This window comes from Caretta caretta, chromosome 3, assembly GCF_965140235.1.
Source record: "Caretta caretta isolate rCarCar2 chromosome 3, rCarCar1.hap1, whole genome shotgun sequence".
Taxonomy (NCBI): Eukaryota; Metazoa; Chordata; order Testudines; family Cheloniidae; genus Caretta; species Caretta caretta.
In genome coordinates this window covers 176,297,615-176,314,431 of record NC_134208.1, presented here as the reverse complement: position 1 = coordinate 176,314,431, position 16,817 = coordinate 176,297,615, and the positions used below count along the sequence as shown (strand labels likewise).

General features: G+C 40.6%; 1 protein-coding gene and 1 long non-coding RNA gene across 7 annotated transcripts in view; one reads left to right on the top strand and one right to left on the bottom strand.

Moving 5' to 3' along the window:
• PRKCE (protein kinase C epsilon) overlaps window positions 1–16,817 on the bottom strand; it is a 524,967-nt gene that overhangs the window by 188,060 nt on the left and 320,090 nt on the right. For all 6 annotated transcript variants that reach the window (XM_048842980.2, XM_048842979.2, XM_048842982.2 and 3 more), the window contains 5 exons: window positions 14,114–14,273; window positions 10,916–10,950; window positions 7,256–7,341; window positions 4,563–4,695; window positions 620–762 (listed from right to left, as the gene is read on the bottom strand). In XM_048842980.2, the coding sequence (XP_048698937.1) occupies window positions 620–762; window positions 4,563–4,695; window positions 7,256–7,341; window positions 10,916–10,950; window positions 14,114–14,273 (557 nt within the window). The remainder of the gene's footprint in view (window positions 1–619; window positions 763–4,562; window positions 4,696–7,255; window positions 7,342–10,915; window positions 10,951–14,113; window positions 14,274–16,817) is intronic.
• LOC125633554 (uncharacterized) overlaps window positions 1–16,817 on the top strand; it is a 47,322-nt gene that overhangs the window by 8,758 nt on the left and 21,747 nt on the right. Inside the window, exons 3-4 of the long non-coding RNA XR_012667774.1 lie at window positions 12,415–12,559; window positions 13,542–13,626. This is a non-coding gene — a long non-coding RNA (uncharacterized LOC125633554). The remainder of the gene's footprint in view (window positions 1–12,414; window positions 12,560–13,541; window positions 13,627–16,817) is intronic.

Here is a 16,817-nt window from a genome sequence, read left to right as displayed (position 1 = left end):
TTGTTCCAAGGAAAAGCAAATTAGTTTCCAGCAAATTGCTTTGGAAATACCTGCTTGCAGCCTATTTCTTTTTATAAGAGATTGTGGTTGTTTCAGTGCATTTATCATCATTACAACAATATCACAGGGTAGAGTCTAGCCTCTGGCAATCAGATGATCTCATGACAGTTTTCAACCAGATACACGTATTTATATATTAGTCATGTATTTCAGAGAGAGATCAAAGTAGTCACCTTGGCGTCTGAAAAGTCCAATTCCTCGTGCCAATAAAAAATAAAACCCATCTTGACTGTTTAAGTTGTCTTCAGGTTTGCAAGATTGTACCATAGCAAAACCGATCCCCAAAGAACTTTACCAGGGATGATGTATGCTAAAACTCCAGAGCCAAGTCCTTTTAGCCTTACTCACATGAATAGAAAAGGAGGACTTGTGGCACCTTAGAGACTAACCAATTTATTTGAGCATAAGCTTTCGTGAGCTACAGCTCAATAGGCTCATTGACTCTAATGGATTTCTTGAGTGAGTTAGGTGAGTAGGCAGGATTCAGCGCCAGCTGTTAATACTGACGTGCATTTCATTAATTTATTGCTCCTTTTATGTGAGATTATATTTTTGTTACCTTTTTCCTTCGTTGCCCGCTGTTAGTGATCTTATCTGGAGTGACTCCAAGATCTGCAAGTACTTTAGCTATTCCTCTAGCATCCACTCCGCAGTTTGGTGCCACATTTGTTTCACAGCGTCTATGTACATTCATCTTGCAAACTGCAATGAAATGTGTGGTGGGAAAAAAAAGTTTTTCAGAAAACGAAATAGACATTTATTTAAAAATATCCATTTTATTTGATTCCAATCAGATCTTCCAGGATCTAACATTTCTTTTAAAATATGATTCTCTTTCAGTAGAGAAGAATTTAGCTGAATTTGCAACGGCACGTAACACACTAACATAAAATTATGAGTCCATGTCATTATTCTTAAGAATATAACAATAAAATATTAAATTTAACAGAAAATTGAAAATAATAGTTTTCGACATGGAACCTCAAGCTCCACGCATTTGGACACACACAATGCAGTTACTCTGGTAGTGGCCTGCATAGGCTGAGCAACACATTAAAGTGACTGGGCTAACCTCTACTTTCAGTTACACGCATGATAACCCAGAAATAACTCCTTTTACCTTCAGTACAGTTACTCTGGATTTACACCACAGCAGTTTGGCCCATTTATCTCTCCTAGTTATATACTGAATTTTACTCACTGCCTACTTTCACTTCAGCATATCCAACAGGGTTTTTACCACCATCTCAGCCGAAAAGGTGCTTTCGAATATGTTATCCAGTGTGTTTCAGTGCCTAGCACCATGGGGTCCTGATTCAGGACTAGGGCTCCTAGTCATTACAGTAATACAAATAATGACAATTAATTATTATTACTATTATTATTAAGACATTGATAAAAACCTTAAAGAATATGCTGAGTTCATCATGGGTCAGTGAACAGTGCTACTCCTCAGGGCACTTCTCCTGCTCCTACTGAAGTCAATGGGAGCTGCATCAGGCCCCAGGACAGTGACAAGGCAGCCTTTACAACAACAACAGAGAAAATGAATAAACCTGCAAATCTCAGGGTACATGTTTCAACTAGAAAAACATTTAGAGCTTTGAACTAAGCCTAATCCTGCTCCCATTGACTTCAAGGAGAGCGGAATTAGGCCTTAATCTAGCTCTTTCTAATAAACTGCTTACAGTAGCGTCTCTTCATCTGGTTTACTCAAGATTGCTATAATCCAGCATCACACTAACAAGCCGAGTATTCAAGTACCTGGTTTTAATTTTTATATGAGGCCAACAACATAATAAAATTATCTCCCCCTTTGGATAATTATGCTCTACACAAGATACCCGATTCCCTCTCTCCCTTCCCCCACTAATGTCTCTGTAACTAGCATGTTAGCATGACCAGGGAAGTCATGTAGTTTCCTGGTTACTCAGAAAGAAAAAAAAATAGTAAAGAATATGGACTTAATTAAAAATAAAGTGGATTGGATTTGTTGGGAGCCCACTGACACGTCTGAATAATTTAGCCTTCAGCGCCCTCTGGTGGAACAAGATACAGAGCATGCAAAATTACAAGTGTTGTCAGGCGCTAGATGCAAAAGATTATCTCACTTTAAAATTCAATTGGTCAAATTCCTCCCTGTATCAACAGAATTATACAAGGCGGGAATTAAGCCCAGTCTACCACACTATTTTCCTATTACGATCTTAACCAACATCTAGTCCAATACAAGTTACACTGCACAGCAATCCTGTAGAAACAGGTGGTCTGTGTGCTCTGTGTATTTAGCAGCAATCCTGAGCACTGCAGAGAGAAGGTAGCTTTGAAGTTCCAGTACACCCCCTACTCACAGGAATGGAGCAGAAAGGTCTAGGAAGAAATCCTTATATGCTTGTGTGTCTGTGATCGAAAACATAGCTGGTAGGTCAAACATTTGGCCTATGAGCCTTAACTGTGTGCCTTTAAGAGCTGAACTAGCTGAAATGAAACAAAGCAGAAAATTCTGTGTGTTCTCAATATGTAAGGTTATTTAAACAGAGAGAGGAAGGGTAATAAGCAGTCTGAAACAAGATAAAAGAAGAGCATTTCTTAGGAATAAGCTTTTCATTGAGGAAGACAGCAGAGTGTGCTTAAGCAGGCAAGTTTCTGGAAAGGTGAGCATTGATGGGCACTAGTTAAAAGAAAAACAGGAAGCACTACTCTCCTGCTGAGAAGCAACCATTTCCGGTTGTAAATTTTAGATTTCTTGCAGGTCGTGGTGCATTTTTACAGGAAACAGTTTTATAAGAAAAGCATGAAGAGAGGAATGAAGACGCTATATGCTGAACCATTATTTATACATGAGCATTGCATGTGTACGTGTATTTACTATTCATTACATAAAAAGGAAAACACAGCCACGATGACGATGATGTGGTGGTGGTAGTGGAGGAGGAGAAGAGCCCAGAATCTAAGGAATTGAAGCTTAATTGTTATAGAATGGAAAGGAGATGGTGGATTGACTATAGTTCTGACGGGGAAATGGCAAATACCAACAAGACCCAGATGAACTGAAAAGGGTGGTCTGAATTTCCCGCCAACAGAATTAAGGTGACATAGAAACATAGGGATGGCAATAATAGGAAAATAATGGTCTTAGTCTTGCCACTACCCATCACTCAATGCTCCAGGGGAGGTTTAAGCCTCACAATGCCCCTTATCGTGAAACACTCTGCCATGGGAGAAATTTCTTCATGACTCCAGCTGGTGATCACCTCATGCCCTGAAGCATAAGGACTGGCAGCTCCCTAATAATTTCATTTTTACCCAGTGTAACTGCAGATGATATTTTTATTTGTAGACTACAACGCCTTCTATGTGTCACCCTTAGCTCCTGCTCTTTGGAAAATCAGGCAGTAAACTTAATCCTGTTTTTAAATTTACTAAGATGAGTCTGTCAATTTATGGAAGATACAGTCTCTGTAATGTGAAAAAAGTTTTAAATTTCATTAGATATTAATTTTTATAAGTTTGGCATGAGCTTCAAGCCATAGTCCATTAAAAACCCCACGACAGATTATTTGATTCGCCATTGATCCCAAAATGCTATTACCCTGTAAGTATTTGGACAAACTTTACTTCCCCTTTCAGAACAACTAACTATCTGTCTCAGAGGAATCTAGTCCTTAAGGCTGCCTCATTACCAAATGGAAATGTACATCCTCCTTCAGCAGAAAAGAAGCCCTGTATTACTCAATCTAGCCGCCACAAGGAGATCTGAGGCCACCTCTTCCCTGCCAAATCACAAATCAGCGTGTGTCAAGGAGATTAAGGATGAGCAGCCAGTTCATTTCAGGTGCATGATCTAGCTTGGACTTGGGGTGGGAAATAGATGCACAGTCCAACGCCTGTGTTCCAAATATTGGAAAAGGACACAATCAACCCCATTCTTTCAGAATTACCATGGGAGGGAGCAGGCTAGCCTCCACATAACATGGTGCAGCCAGACATACAAAACCTTTTTTCTTTCTTTTTTCTTGGCCTGGGACTCAAGTTTGGTCTTGCATGGTAAGGCTCAGCCTTCATGAAGATATGAAAGTAAAAAATAGTAGTGTATAATTTCCATCCTACAGGAATAAAAATATCCAAGAAAAATTGAAGGGATCCAAACCTTCATGCTTCTGGGCATATGTCAACCTCTAACTAATCGGATTAGGAAGAAATATTCCCTGTGGGAAGGATATTTCATAGCTACCTACTGCAGGGTTTCTTGCACCTTCCTCTGAAGCATCTGGTGCCAGATGTTGTCAGAGGCAAGACAATGGACTAGATTCTGATCCATGATGGCAATTCCTATTACCCTATGCTGCCACTTGCTTTTTACTATTAACTGTACCTGCTAGAAAACAGAATGACTTACCAATAGTCACGTATTTTCTTGTTACGACAGGCAAGCCCTTCCCAAACCAATGCACTGGCTGAGAAACATAGCAAGTCTCTAAAGTAGAGGTGGTTCTCCTTACCTTTGCATTGTAAACCTTGTCTCAAGAGACCCCAGAGCAATGAACCGCAGTGGTCACAGAAGGTGGGCACTTTGTAATTATGAATGCTGAACTTGTGAGGCATGTTGACACTGAAGCGCTGGGAGCCCACGTGCTGGAAAAAGCAAAGCACCACATATTGAAATCCCCTTCGCTTCTAATTATTCGCTTTTATCGTCAATGTGAATTAGGATCCTGCTATGTTTTGAAAAGCACAGAGGTGAAACAAGATGAACTAGGTACATGTTGGTGTAATCATCCTTTTAAATGGGTTTATTTCCCCACAGAGTGTTCCACCTCTTTCTTTCTTTTTTTTTTTTGTTTGTTGTTCTTGGTGTTCAAAAGATCACAGATAATTGATGGTGCAAAGACTGCAGTCTGCTTCCAAACATTCCTTGAAATAACAACTGCACAGCTATCAGCAGAGATCTCTCCATGTGAAAGGCAAGGAAGTTGCTCCCAATTGTTTTGAGAGCAGGCATGGGAGGTGCTAGCACAGGAGAAAATTAAAGAAGTCACAATCCACTTGCTTTTCAATATGCCACTGGTCTTTAGATTGGTAAGACGAGAAAACAAGGTACTGTGAACAGAGAATCCACAGTACCATTAGCTACTGATTGAAGATCATCCATGAAAAGTTAAGGGTGCCCACTGCATAGCAAAAGATTTATTTTATAAATAAAATTGATTTATTTCAATGCTTTTTCTCCCTCTTTCCTATTACCACTGGCTTCTCTCCAGTGGGCTAGCACCCCACTAAACAATGAGAGCATCGTATCAGCAGTGCATCTAAGCGTCCACTAGTCTGGAGCCTGGGAACATAAATCTGCTCAGGAATTCATATCTCCTTGTGGACACTGCTCAAAATCATTGTTAGCCAAAACACTGGTGCAGCAGGGCTATGTCATAATCCCATGAAAGAGATCATGTTCTGGAGCGAAAGCACGTCTGCTCCCCAGATCAGGGGACAGAATATTCACTGCAGAGGTTAACGTGTTGTTCTAATCTGAAACACACTGCAAAAATGGCCCTGGGGAATGCCAGCAGCTGGTGTCTCAGTGACATCCACTTAGTGTACAAGTAAAATTCAGTTAGTGTACAAGTAAAAATAAATAAATAAATGGAAGATGTGGGGGGGAGTGTATCCCCCACCCATAAGTGCCAGGACTGCAAAATCAGCCATTGGCAGACAGTATACTTTACAGCATCTTTTATGCTACTCCAAATTATGTGGAGGGGTGGAGGCAAATCTGGCTGGCCTGGCCCATAACTGCAGAAGCACAAAGGTGGTTTAAAACCACCTCTACACACCCTTTCTATTCCCCAAGTTACAGGCATGTCTTCACTGACAAAAATGGTTTGTCTTACCACGTAATAATCAATGCACATTAGCTGTCCTTCTGTAAAAACAGAACGGAGACAAGGCACTGCAGTTTTACTGCAAGGTAAACTAGGTGATCTCATCTAATTACCTCACATTAATAGGACAAGGCCATTGGTTCCATTTAGGATTGTACAGCAAGATAACTAGCACACGTTAGGTTTCAGAGTAGCAGCCGTGTTAGTCCGTATTCGCAAAAAGAAAAGGAATACTTGGGGCACCTTAGAGACTAACAAATTTATTTGAACATAAGCTACAGCTCACTTCATCGGATGCAACTTATGCTTATGTTCAAATAAATTTGTTAGTTTCTAAGGTGCCACAAGTACTCCTTTTCTTATCACGTTAATTATCTCACTGTAAACACGCATCTTTGGTCAGTGCAGACAAAACCATACTGTGCATTTGTTAGCCACAGCTGAGGATCTGGGTCCATGTTTGGAGTGAGTTTTTTGTCTTCTTTAAAAATGTACATCGTTTGAGGTGGGAGTCCTGTGTTCTTTTATATTTAGAGCAGTGGTGAGTACTGTTGGTAGATATAAATAATAATATAATCATTTCCAAGCTTAGTAAAACAGTTTATTTCGTTATCAGCAGACATCATTTGCTTAAATATCTGGTAACATATACTAGATAGATAGATAGATAGATAATCCCTTTTATATTATGCACAACATTTCTCCACAGCTGTGAAGTAACCTAGAAAAACTATTAACTACACAGTAACTGGTATAACCTCTCCTGTGTTATTTTTTAACTATGGGCATTATTCAATGCAGAATACTACGTTTTGCTTTTCTTCCACATTTGGAAGCTCTGCATGCAGTTAGAGCAAGCCCCCTGTAAATAATTTATGTCACCTCTGGGCACTGTTTTATGTTAACATAGGATACACAAGCAGAGTCTTTATACTACTGTTAGCTAACGAATCACCCACTTTAAATGCAATTGGGAGGAAAAGGGTGTGAACCTGCTCCCACTGCATTCAATGGCAAAACTTCCATTAACTTCAATGGAAGCAGGATGGAAACAAAAAAGAGTTTTGAGATGTCAGAGAATTTTGATTTTGTCTAACACTTGCTAGCCAGGAACAGACTGCTTTACAATAATTCCCAAGTAAATGGAGCTGTTACGGTGATTTGTCATTCAAGAGTAAATGTTATACTATGTGGAAACCTGAAGGGTCCGAACAAACTCCATATCTTTTTGTTGATTAAATGGAGGAGGCGGTAGTGACATGAATAGATAAAAAGATTTCTTTTTTATCTAGAGCATTTATTTTATAAATATTTACCTCGTCATGAGTTTCCTGTTTCTTTAAACCAGCACACTTAGTTATTATAAGCTCATGGCATCTCTTGTGGACTACACAAGTGCAAACTGTAAACAAAAAGGGGATGAAAGAATGAGTTTTCATGAAGACAGTTTTTAAAGTAAAAGCTTGAAGTCAAAAGGCTAAAACACTGGATCCCTTTCCCTGGGATATGAAAGACATAGGCTAAAAAAGCCCAGATCATCAAATTGTTGTTGGGAACATTGTTGTAGTCATGTTGGTCCCAGTATTTGAGAGACACAAGGTGAGTGAGATAATATCTTTTATTGAACCCACTTGTATTGGCACTGCCCCAGAACATTTTTAGTAGTTGGCGTGCTGAAAGCCAGCCCGCTTACCCCTGACCACCACCACCACCCCCGAGCTGAGGCCGGGAATAAAGCTCTGGGTGCGGGGTGGCAGCCGGGCGCCTGGGCGCGTGGGGCTGGCAGCCAAGGGCTACAGTGGGGAGCCCATGGATGCTGCAGCACCCCTTGCACCCATGTTCCCGCACCTATGTCTATTGGTGAAAGAGACAAGCTTTCGAGCTATACAGAGCTCATCTGCAGATCTGGGTTGACTTGAAGATCTCAGTGTAGGTTGAAAGCTTGTCTCTTTCACCAGTAGGACTTGGTCCAATAAAAGATATTACATCACTGGTCTTGTCTCTAATGGATCCATCAGTGTAACTTAGGGAGCCTAAATACCTTTGAGGATCTGAGCCAAAGTGACTTGTGATTTTGGGTGTACAATTTAAAACATCTTAAAGGGTCCTGACTTTCAGAAGGCGTATTCTTTGCACTTTCTGAAGATCAGGGCCCTTTAAGGGACTCTCAGGATGGGCAACCAAAATCCAAGGCACCCAAAATTCAAACCATCTTTAACACTCTCAGCCATAGCTTATTTCTGTCACTGGATAGCAGCTTATATAAAAAAAAAACCTCATTATTTGTTTAGCACAGTCAATGGGATCAGCACTATATAAGACATGAAGATAAAAACAGCCCCTGCCTAAAGAGCTTTCATGCTAAAAGAAACAAAGGCACATGGGATTCACTGTACAATCAGAAAAAGGAAGAAGTTAAGTTATTTATTTATTATTACTAATAAGAATAAATGAAGATTTCCCATTGTTTCAGCAGGCAAAAATGCTTTGTCAAGAACCGGGGTCAGTTACATTTGAAAAAAAAAGGAACAGACACAGTAGACAAATATCTGCAGATACAGCAGATGGGATAACAATTATAAAGTTATCAATCCATTGTTCTCCAGATGATGAAAAATTGTCCTCCATGAAAGAAAGAGTGGCTATTCTGATCCTGGCTACTTTTGATAACAAGACACTGAACTAGATGGACTACTGGTGTATTCCATTATAGCAATTCTTATTTTCTTATGTAAAAAAGTGTCAAAGTTTTTGTTACAATGAGAAAAACTAATCTTTTTAACTCTCTCATAACTGAAAAATAACAGGTTTCAGAGTGGTAGCCATGTTAGTCTGTATCAGCAAAAAGAATGAGGAGTACTTGTGGCACCTTAGAGACTAACAAATTTATTCGAGCATAAGCTTTCGTGGGCTAAAACCCACTTCATCAGATGCATGCAATGGAAAATACAGTAGGAAGATATAGATATAAAAACAGTTGTAGTGATAATCAGGATGGCCCATTTCAAACAGTTTACAAGAAGGTGTGACTAACAGTAGGGGAAACTATTTTCCCATGCTAATATTCCCCCTACTGTTACTCACACCTTCTTGTCAACTGTTTGAAATCGGCCATCCTGATTACCCCTACAAAAGTTTTTTTTCTCCTGCTAATAATAGCCCACCTTAATTGATTAGTCTCGTTAGAGTTGATATGGCAACCCCCATTTTTTCATGTTCTCTGTATATATATTTATCTTTCTACTGTATTTTCCACTGCATGCATCTGATGAAGTGGGCTTTAGCCCACAAAAGCTTATGCTCAAATAAATTTGTTAGTCTCTAAGGTGCCACAAGTACTCCTCGTTCTTTTTGAAAAATAACAATGCAGCTTGCTCAAACTTTCCAAAAATACCATCTTTGGCAGAGACCGAAGCAGGAAAAATTTCATCCCCCAACTGTTTTGAAAAGTTATGAGCATAGGAAATTAGAGGTAAAAATGGAAACACTTACTCAATCTTAACTGTAACATTTGTTACCGGTAACATCTATAATTATCTAATCTAATTAATTACAGTATTTTGCCATTAGCACCTCTCATCCAAGGTTCACAAATGCTTAACAGCATGGGATAAAGCTTCCACTTTTGCAAGATCAAAAAAGTGAGAAACGGAGAGGCCAACATTTGCAGAAGTGTCCACTGTGACAATATGGGAAATCTGTCCATGTACAGCTTTTGAATTCTGCTTGCTGTTGGAGGCTCTCTATGTGTATCTGTGTCAGACTGCAATCTCCATTTTGAACATGGGGATTGTTTGTCTTTTCTGATGTCTTTTGCCTTCACACTGAGCTAAAACCCACAGGAGGTGACAGGAGAAATTTATGCACCTGGCATAGAGCTAACAATGGAAGGTCATTAAACCTTGATGGTTGTCCATTTAAATGGAGCACCTTTGGAGAAAGAGAAGGCTGCTGCCTAGGGCAAACCAATTTTTCAAGTCTGAACTCCAAGGGGGAGGTAATTAAGGAATGGATCACCTGATAAGGCTGATCAGGAGATCACATGACAAAATGGACTAGAGGTTGTAAAAGAAAGGGTCTCTCACCAACCATTTTAGAGACAGAGAGAGAGAAACTCCATATTCCAGAGGAGAAACCACAGGCAGGAGGGCAGGGGAAGAGGAAGGATCCTGGACTCCTTAAAAGATTCTGACCTAAGCCCAAAGAATGCTCTAGAGTGGTGGGGAAACAGGGGTAGGAAAATGTGTACAGGTATTTTATTGTTTGGTCTAACTCTGTGTATCTCTTGTGCTATCTAAAGTCAAGAGTAATTATATTAGAAACCTTACAAAGTCTGTGTTTTATGTACTTCAACTATCACATGTTCCTGGAGAGGTAGATGGCAAACCAGAGTGTTCACAAGGTTGGAGCTCCAGGAAAGTGATCAGCACTGAGCCTGGGAGCCTAGGACAGCTGGGCCATGAGGTTCAACTTAGTCAATACTAAGGAAATGTACCAAGGATACCAAAGAAAGACATGGTGGCTGGAGCCTACCCAGACTCAGGGTAGCTTAAAAGTACATAAGCCCAGTGGGAAGGACCCAAACACTGCAGCCTGCTCAGTGTCCAACAGAGGGAGCTTTACCAGGGCTGCAACATCCACTAATTTTGGATGGCCAGTGTGAGAAGTCTGATTTTCAGAGATGCTAAATATACACTGATCCTACTCACTTCAGCTGAACCAACCCTAGCTAATGGACACTTTTGAAAATCTGTGTAAGTGACTTGCTCTCAGTCACAAGTCAGTGACTGATTCGGTTATTAAAACTTCATATTCTAATTCATAGTCTTGAGCTCCAACCTTGCTCTTATATATATATATATATATATATATATATATATACGTCTGATGAGTAGTGCATAACCCTGCGTATTTATACATAACAGCAACAATATATTAGTATCTATTCTAATTTCTCTCTGTAGATTCTCTCTTACCTTGACATTGGTATCCCTGTTTTCCTATTACACCCCTGTAGATAAGAACATACATAAAGTATTTTAGAAAATGTAAAATACATAGATAAAAAAATCACACTATGCTGTTTTCTTCTTCTATTGGCCAGGTTCATGATTCAATCAAACATTTTCCTGTAACCCACAGCCTGCATGTTTCATCATTGGACTAGTTTTCAGAAAAATGTGGGAGAAAGTCATACATCATATGACTGAGGGAGGGGGGGCATGCACCATCTGGATCATGTACTTTGTGCATTCCTACTTATGGACGGTTCTCTGTCTACTAAACATATGGAGTCCTAATAAACTGAAACTTGCTTTTGCTGATATTTCTCTTCCGTTTCTAAAATGTTGCTTAATTAGAATTTCTCTTTCCCTGCCCAAAATCGACAGTGTATACAAAATGTATATGTTGTCTGTCTTTTATAATGCTGTATTTATTCTGCAGCTACTTTTGGCATAACTAGACTTATTTAAACCTAAACTCATGACGTGCACAGTGTGAAAATAAGAAAACCTCAGGATGTCAGAACGTGGAAGGCCCTTTGTGCACCTTTGGCTGCTGTAATTTCACCCCAAACCATGTCAGATCTTCTCTAGCCTAGCACCCAATCCTGCTCTCCTTTCTAACATGAGTCCAAATGACTTGAGTGTATGTGTCTTCACTGTGATTATGCACATGTGAAAGGCTTCAGGATCTGGCCTCTACTTATAAACTCTTTCAAATAGGGATTTTGAACCAGATTCTGCTTCTTGCTACATTAGAGTAAATCTGGCATAGCTCTACTGAAGTCAGTGGAGTCACTCTAGATTTACACTGGAGTAGCTGAAAGCCAAATCTGTCCCCATGCCTTTTCTTTGTAAAATAACACACATCCGTGCATACCGGTAATGCATAAAATAAATCATTTCTGAAGTGGAGCTCTTGACTTAGTGTTATGTTATGATCTTTGTTAATTCAGCCAAGCCTTTTAGGCTGAAAAGGACATTTACAATGTGGGTACCTAAAGAAACCTGAATAAAAGTGGCCTGATTGTCAAATGTGCTGTGCACCTGCATCAAGTTCACTTGGATATGTGGGTGCTCAGTGCTTCTAAAAATAGGGCCACTTTTGCCTTAATATGAATTTAGGAGCTTAACTTCAGGCATCCGAGCCAAAATTTATATTCTTAATATTAGGCTCATAAGTCTACTTTCAGGCACCTACATAGAACTGGCCTGATTTTCATTGAAGTCATTGAGAGCTGCATTGCTCTGCATCTTTGAAAATCAAACCTCTTTGATCTAGGTGTCTAAATATGTACTTAGGAGCCTAACTTTGGGCACTCATTTTAAAACAAAATTGGACCCAGGTTTGAAAATTTTGGCCAACTTCTTCAGTCCAATGGAGTTGGAAAAATCCTTGCTGATCTACTTAAAGGATACTAACAATATGCTCAGATAAAGCTACTGAAAGTGACTAGGTTTTTCTCTCAAAGGTTGTTTGCTATATTCACTGCTGGAAGGAAGTAGCTCAGAAATGAAGAAGCAGAGTAAAGACATTTGATCGTCTGATAGGATATCTTGGGTGAAATTCTGGTTCCACTGAAGTCAACGTCAAAGCTCCCAATGACTTAAATGGAGGTAGGATTTTGCTCTTGGAGGAGGTGACAATCCCCTTTTCTCGAATCCTCATTCTGGACGGTTTCTGCATGCCAGCTGACATTTTACATCTGAAACACCCTGGGCTCACATCCAAAATATCTGTATTTTCTAGGGGTTTTCTTAATCAAAACTGAAGCTTTTGAAAGCTTCAGAAAAAAAAATTGGCCATGAGGTCTTCCTCCTCATACAGAAGGCATTGAGGATGGCCACCAAAAGAGGGAGGGGTTAGGAAGGCACACAGCCAAATTCAGTTTCACAGTGATTCCACTGACTTTACTGAAATTACTCTGGATTTCTGCCCAAGTACCTAAGATCAGAATCTTGCTCACACTGCTTTAAATGGTGATTATTAACTGAAAAATTTATTTGTTTAAATTTTTAAACAAGTCATACCCCAGCTCTCTTTACTCTTGTGAAGCCTAGCTCTGCAGTGACACTTACAGTTGTGAAATATGAGGCTAGCCAATACTGTAGTGAGTTACAGGAATCAGATCCATTTTAGATATTAGGCCGGTCAGGACTGAGCTCTGTAATCTAGAGAAAATCCCAAATTATATCATTCACACTGGAAATTTTTGACAGGTTTATGTTATTGTTTGCAAAAACTGATGATGAATTAATGTTAAAGAGGAAAAGAACTAAACTGCTGTACTGCTCTGTGACAGATATGGCAATTTCCTGCAATATCTTTGGGTGATCTCACTGTGTTACGTTTATGTGTCATTGTGGGCCCATGGGGGAGGGTGACCAAAGCCCAGTGAGGGGGCGGGGGGGGGGGGAAGAGGAGGGAGCTATTAGGCAAATTCACTCAGCTTGTAACACTTCCAGGGAGGTACCACCACCTGGACAGGCTCACATATACTAGTACAAACTGGATTCTCTAGAGACCAACAGATAAAGAAAGGACTTTGGGATAAACAGCCTCAGTTTAAACTGACTCAGGGTCTTCTTTCTGATCCAGCAAATGGAGAGAACCTTCAGTCCATGGGAAGGGTTGGAAGGACTGACACCTGCCAAGCCTGAGGCTGGAGTTGGGGTGACCTCTGGTAAGCTTTTCAGCATGAGTGTAGATTTTTATTGTTTTTAATACATTTTCTCTGTAATGCTTTCACCTTAAAAACAGATGTGTTTGCTTAGACAGAGCTGTGTGGTAACTTGTAACTATAGGCAATTACACCGTTTATATCTTTCACAGAATATGTGAAGTGCAAATGCTGGCCTAGTTAAGCAGTCTGTCTTGCTCGGAATAACACAGTATAGGCAGGGAACTGTGCAGCCTAAAAAAACCCTGGTCAGGAGGAAGAGAGATGAGGGTCTCCATCTGAGAGAAAGGTGACAGCTAAGGACCTGGGAGCTTAGAATGGGTACCCTTTCTGGACTGTGGAGGGGGTCATACAGGTGGAGTTCCCCTGGCCTGTTACACGCTCTACTCCTTTCGGACTGCTGCAAGACATAATGGAACCTCAACAGTTCAATCCAAAACAGCATGACATTTGCAACAACAACAACAAAAAAGCCATATGTTGGTTATACCATATAAAGTCTCGGCAGTGCGAACAATATGTTGGTTGTCTAAGGTAGGTGGCCATAAACTTGTGTCCATTGACTTGATGAACTCTGCGTCGTACAGCACCCTGCCGCTTTCTTGGACGCATCCGCTCTCTGAACACACGTTCTTCATTGTCTTTGGGTGCTGAAAAGAAAAAGCACAGGGGGGAAAATGATAAGCACAGAATCATCCCAGACACACATTCTGAGAACCAGACATGCAAGGGAAAAATCAAAATCAAAGTCTTAAAAAAGCCCTGTGTCTGTAGCAGTGCAAGGAAACTCACTTCCACAAAACTTGGTCCAGGCTCTACCACAGGCAAAGCAGGGAGTTATGTTTATTTTTCTCATTTAGGGCCTAACATTAATGGGACACACCTTTTACTGACGTCAGTGGGAGCTGCAGGTTCTAAGCACCTCTTATAATCTAACCCTTTCACTATAAACTCCATTGGGTTGGGTATGAAGTTTTCTTCTGAACTTTGTATAGCTCTAAGCACACTGAAAAGGAGTACTTGTGGCACCTTAGAGACTAACAAATTTATTTGAGCATAAGCATCCGATGAAGTGAGCTGTAGCTCACAAAAGCTTATGCTCAAATAAATGTGTTAGTCTCTGAGGTGCCACAAGTCCTCCTTTTCTTTTTGCGAACACAGACTAACCCGGCTGCTACTCTGAAACCTGTCTCTAAGCACACTGCAACTACTTAAACAATAAACACTGCAATTCTCCAAAGTCCTCAGATATCTCAATTCCCACTGCCTTCAATAAGAACAGAGCGTGCTGCTCAATACCCCAAACTTTGGGAGAGTTTAAATGCAGAATAAAATTGTCCCAGCTGGTCTTTTTCTCTGAAACAGGCAGGACAAAAATTCCATCTCCAAACACCTGGAACTTTGGGGAAGTTCCGATTAGGACCTGAACTTTGTGGTTCTAGCTGTCCTCTAACAATAGTGTATTCTTATTGATTGTATATATTCGTGAGCAAAGGGAGGAAGTCTCGTTAACTAATGTCTGTACAATTGCAAGCAAGTGGGAGCTTTTGCAAATGGGGGAGATGAAAGTTCAAATTATTTCTTCAGATTCAAAACACTTAGAAAGACCCTCCAGGACACCAGGGGCTGTTTTTCAGAGTTCGATTGGAGGTTTATGCACAATTCCCATGAACAAATAAACCCTTCTATACACTGTTTTGAAATCGTAGCCGTGTGTCTCCTCCAGAAGTTGCTGTATCTGTCAGACAATTGTTCTGGATGAATTAGCAGCAAAGAATACCTGTGTTGTGATGTCCCATTATTTATTGTAAAGATTAGGATACAGCAGGTGACTTAAATAAATCATACCACATTAATTTGAATGGATATGTGCCCATTTATCTCTTCCCTCACAACAATCAAGCCCAGCATTCAGAGGTGCACCTACTGAGCCACACTCTAGGCAGAGGTTTACTGTGGAATTCGCAAGGTTTATGACCATTACTTGATCCACCCCCCATCATTCCTGCTGAAGGTAGAAGATGAGCAGATCAGCAAAGAGAAACTTCAAGTAACAGTAGAAAAACTATCTCAGTTCCCAGTAGATAAATATCCATGTCCCCGCAAACCACGCCTTCAATCCATGCTAATTAGCACCCCCTATTGACACACTCAGCAGAGAGCCCAAGGACTAACAATCTCTTTCTATCTATACTCACTGGCTCTAAATAAGGTACTTTTAAAGCACTCCTCACCTTGGTATCTGCAAGACAATACCTTTGTTTCCACACACAACATAAACCACTTTTATTTCTTCTTTCAGTAGTGATGAATTCTCAAGAGGGCCTTCTCTACTAAATTGAGATCTAAAAAAAAGCCTTTAGCTAAATTTAACCAATGGCACTTCTGCATTCTACAAAACTGGTTACCACCAAGTTCTTTTAGATGCCCAGACAGACACAAGAGTGTATATCCAAAACAGGGATTTAGGTGCCTTACTGCCACTTTAGGGGTCTAAGATCCTCAACCCCTGCTCAACTGCTGTCTAATCCTGAAGGCGCCTAAATTCCCTAGGCACCTAAACTTCCACCAGTAGGCATGCACAAAGCCAACTAAAGTCCTGACATCACCTAGCCACTCGACATCCTAGCTCATGCCTAAACCCCTGCTGGATTCTCAAACTAGGCATTCCCCTGCCTATCTTGCCTGTGGAGCCTGATCCAGGAGATATGCTCTGAGCACTCCTAACCTGCACAAAAGACAGCCAAGTGTGAGCAGGCCCCGAATTTTTGTGGCTGGCAGGTGCATCCTGATTACCCAATAGCCCAAAGATTAAAGCACTCACCTGGGATGTCCAAGAGCCAGGTCTGAATCCCCACGCTGCCTGGTTTGGAATAGGGTCTTGAACCCAGGAGGACTCCCACCTCCAAGGAGAGTGCTCTAATCTGTAGGCTATCACATATCCTGGGGAGGGGCTCTCTCAGTCTCTCCTGCTGAAACCTTTCTACTTTGCATAAATAATTAAATACTCATTGGATCAGAGCGAGATAGACTCTTCAACCCACTGGTTAGGGCACTCCCCCAGGACGTGTAGGAGTCAAATTCAAATCCCTGGTCCAATGAATATGTAATTACACAAAGTGGAACAGTGTCAACAGGAGAAATTGGGTATGGGGTGGGGGGGGGCTCTCAGTCATCTGATGGTCAAGGTATTC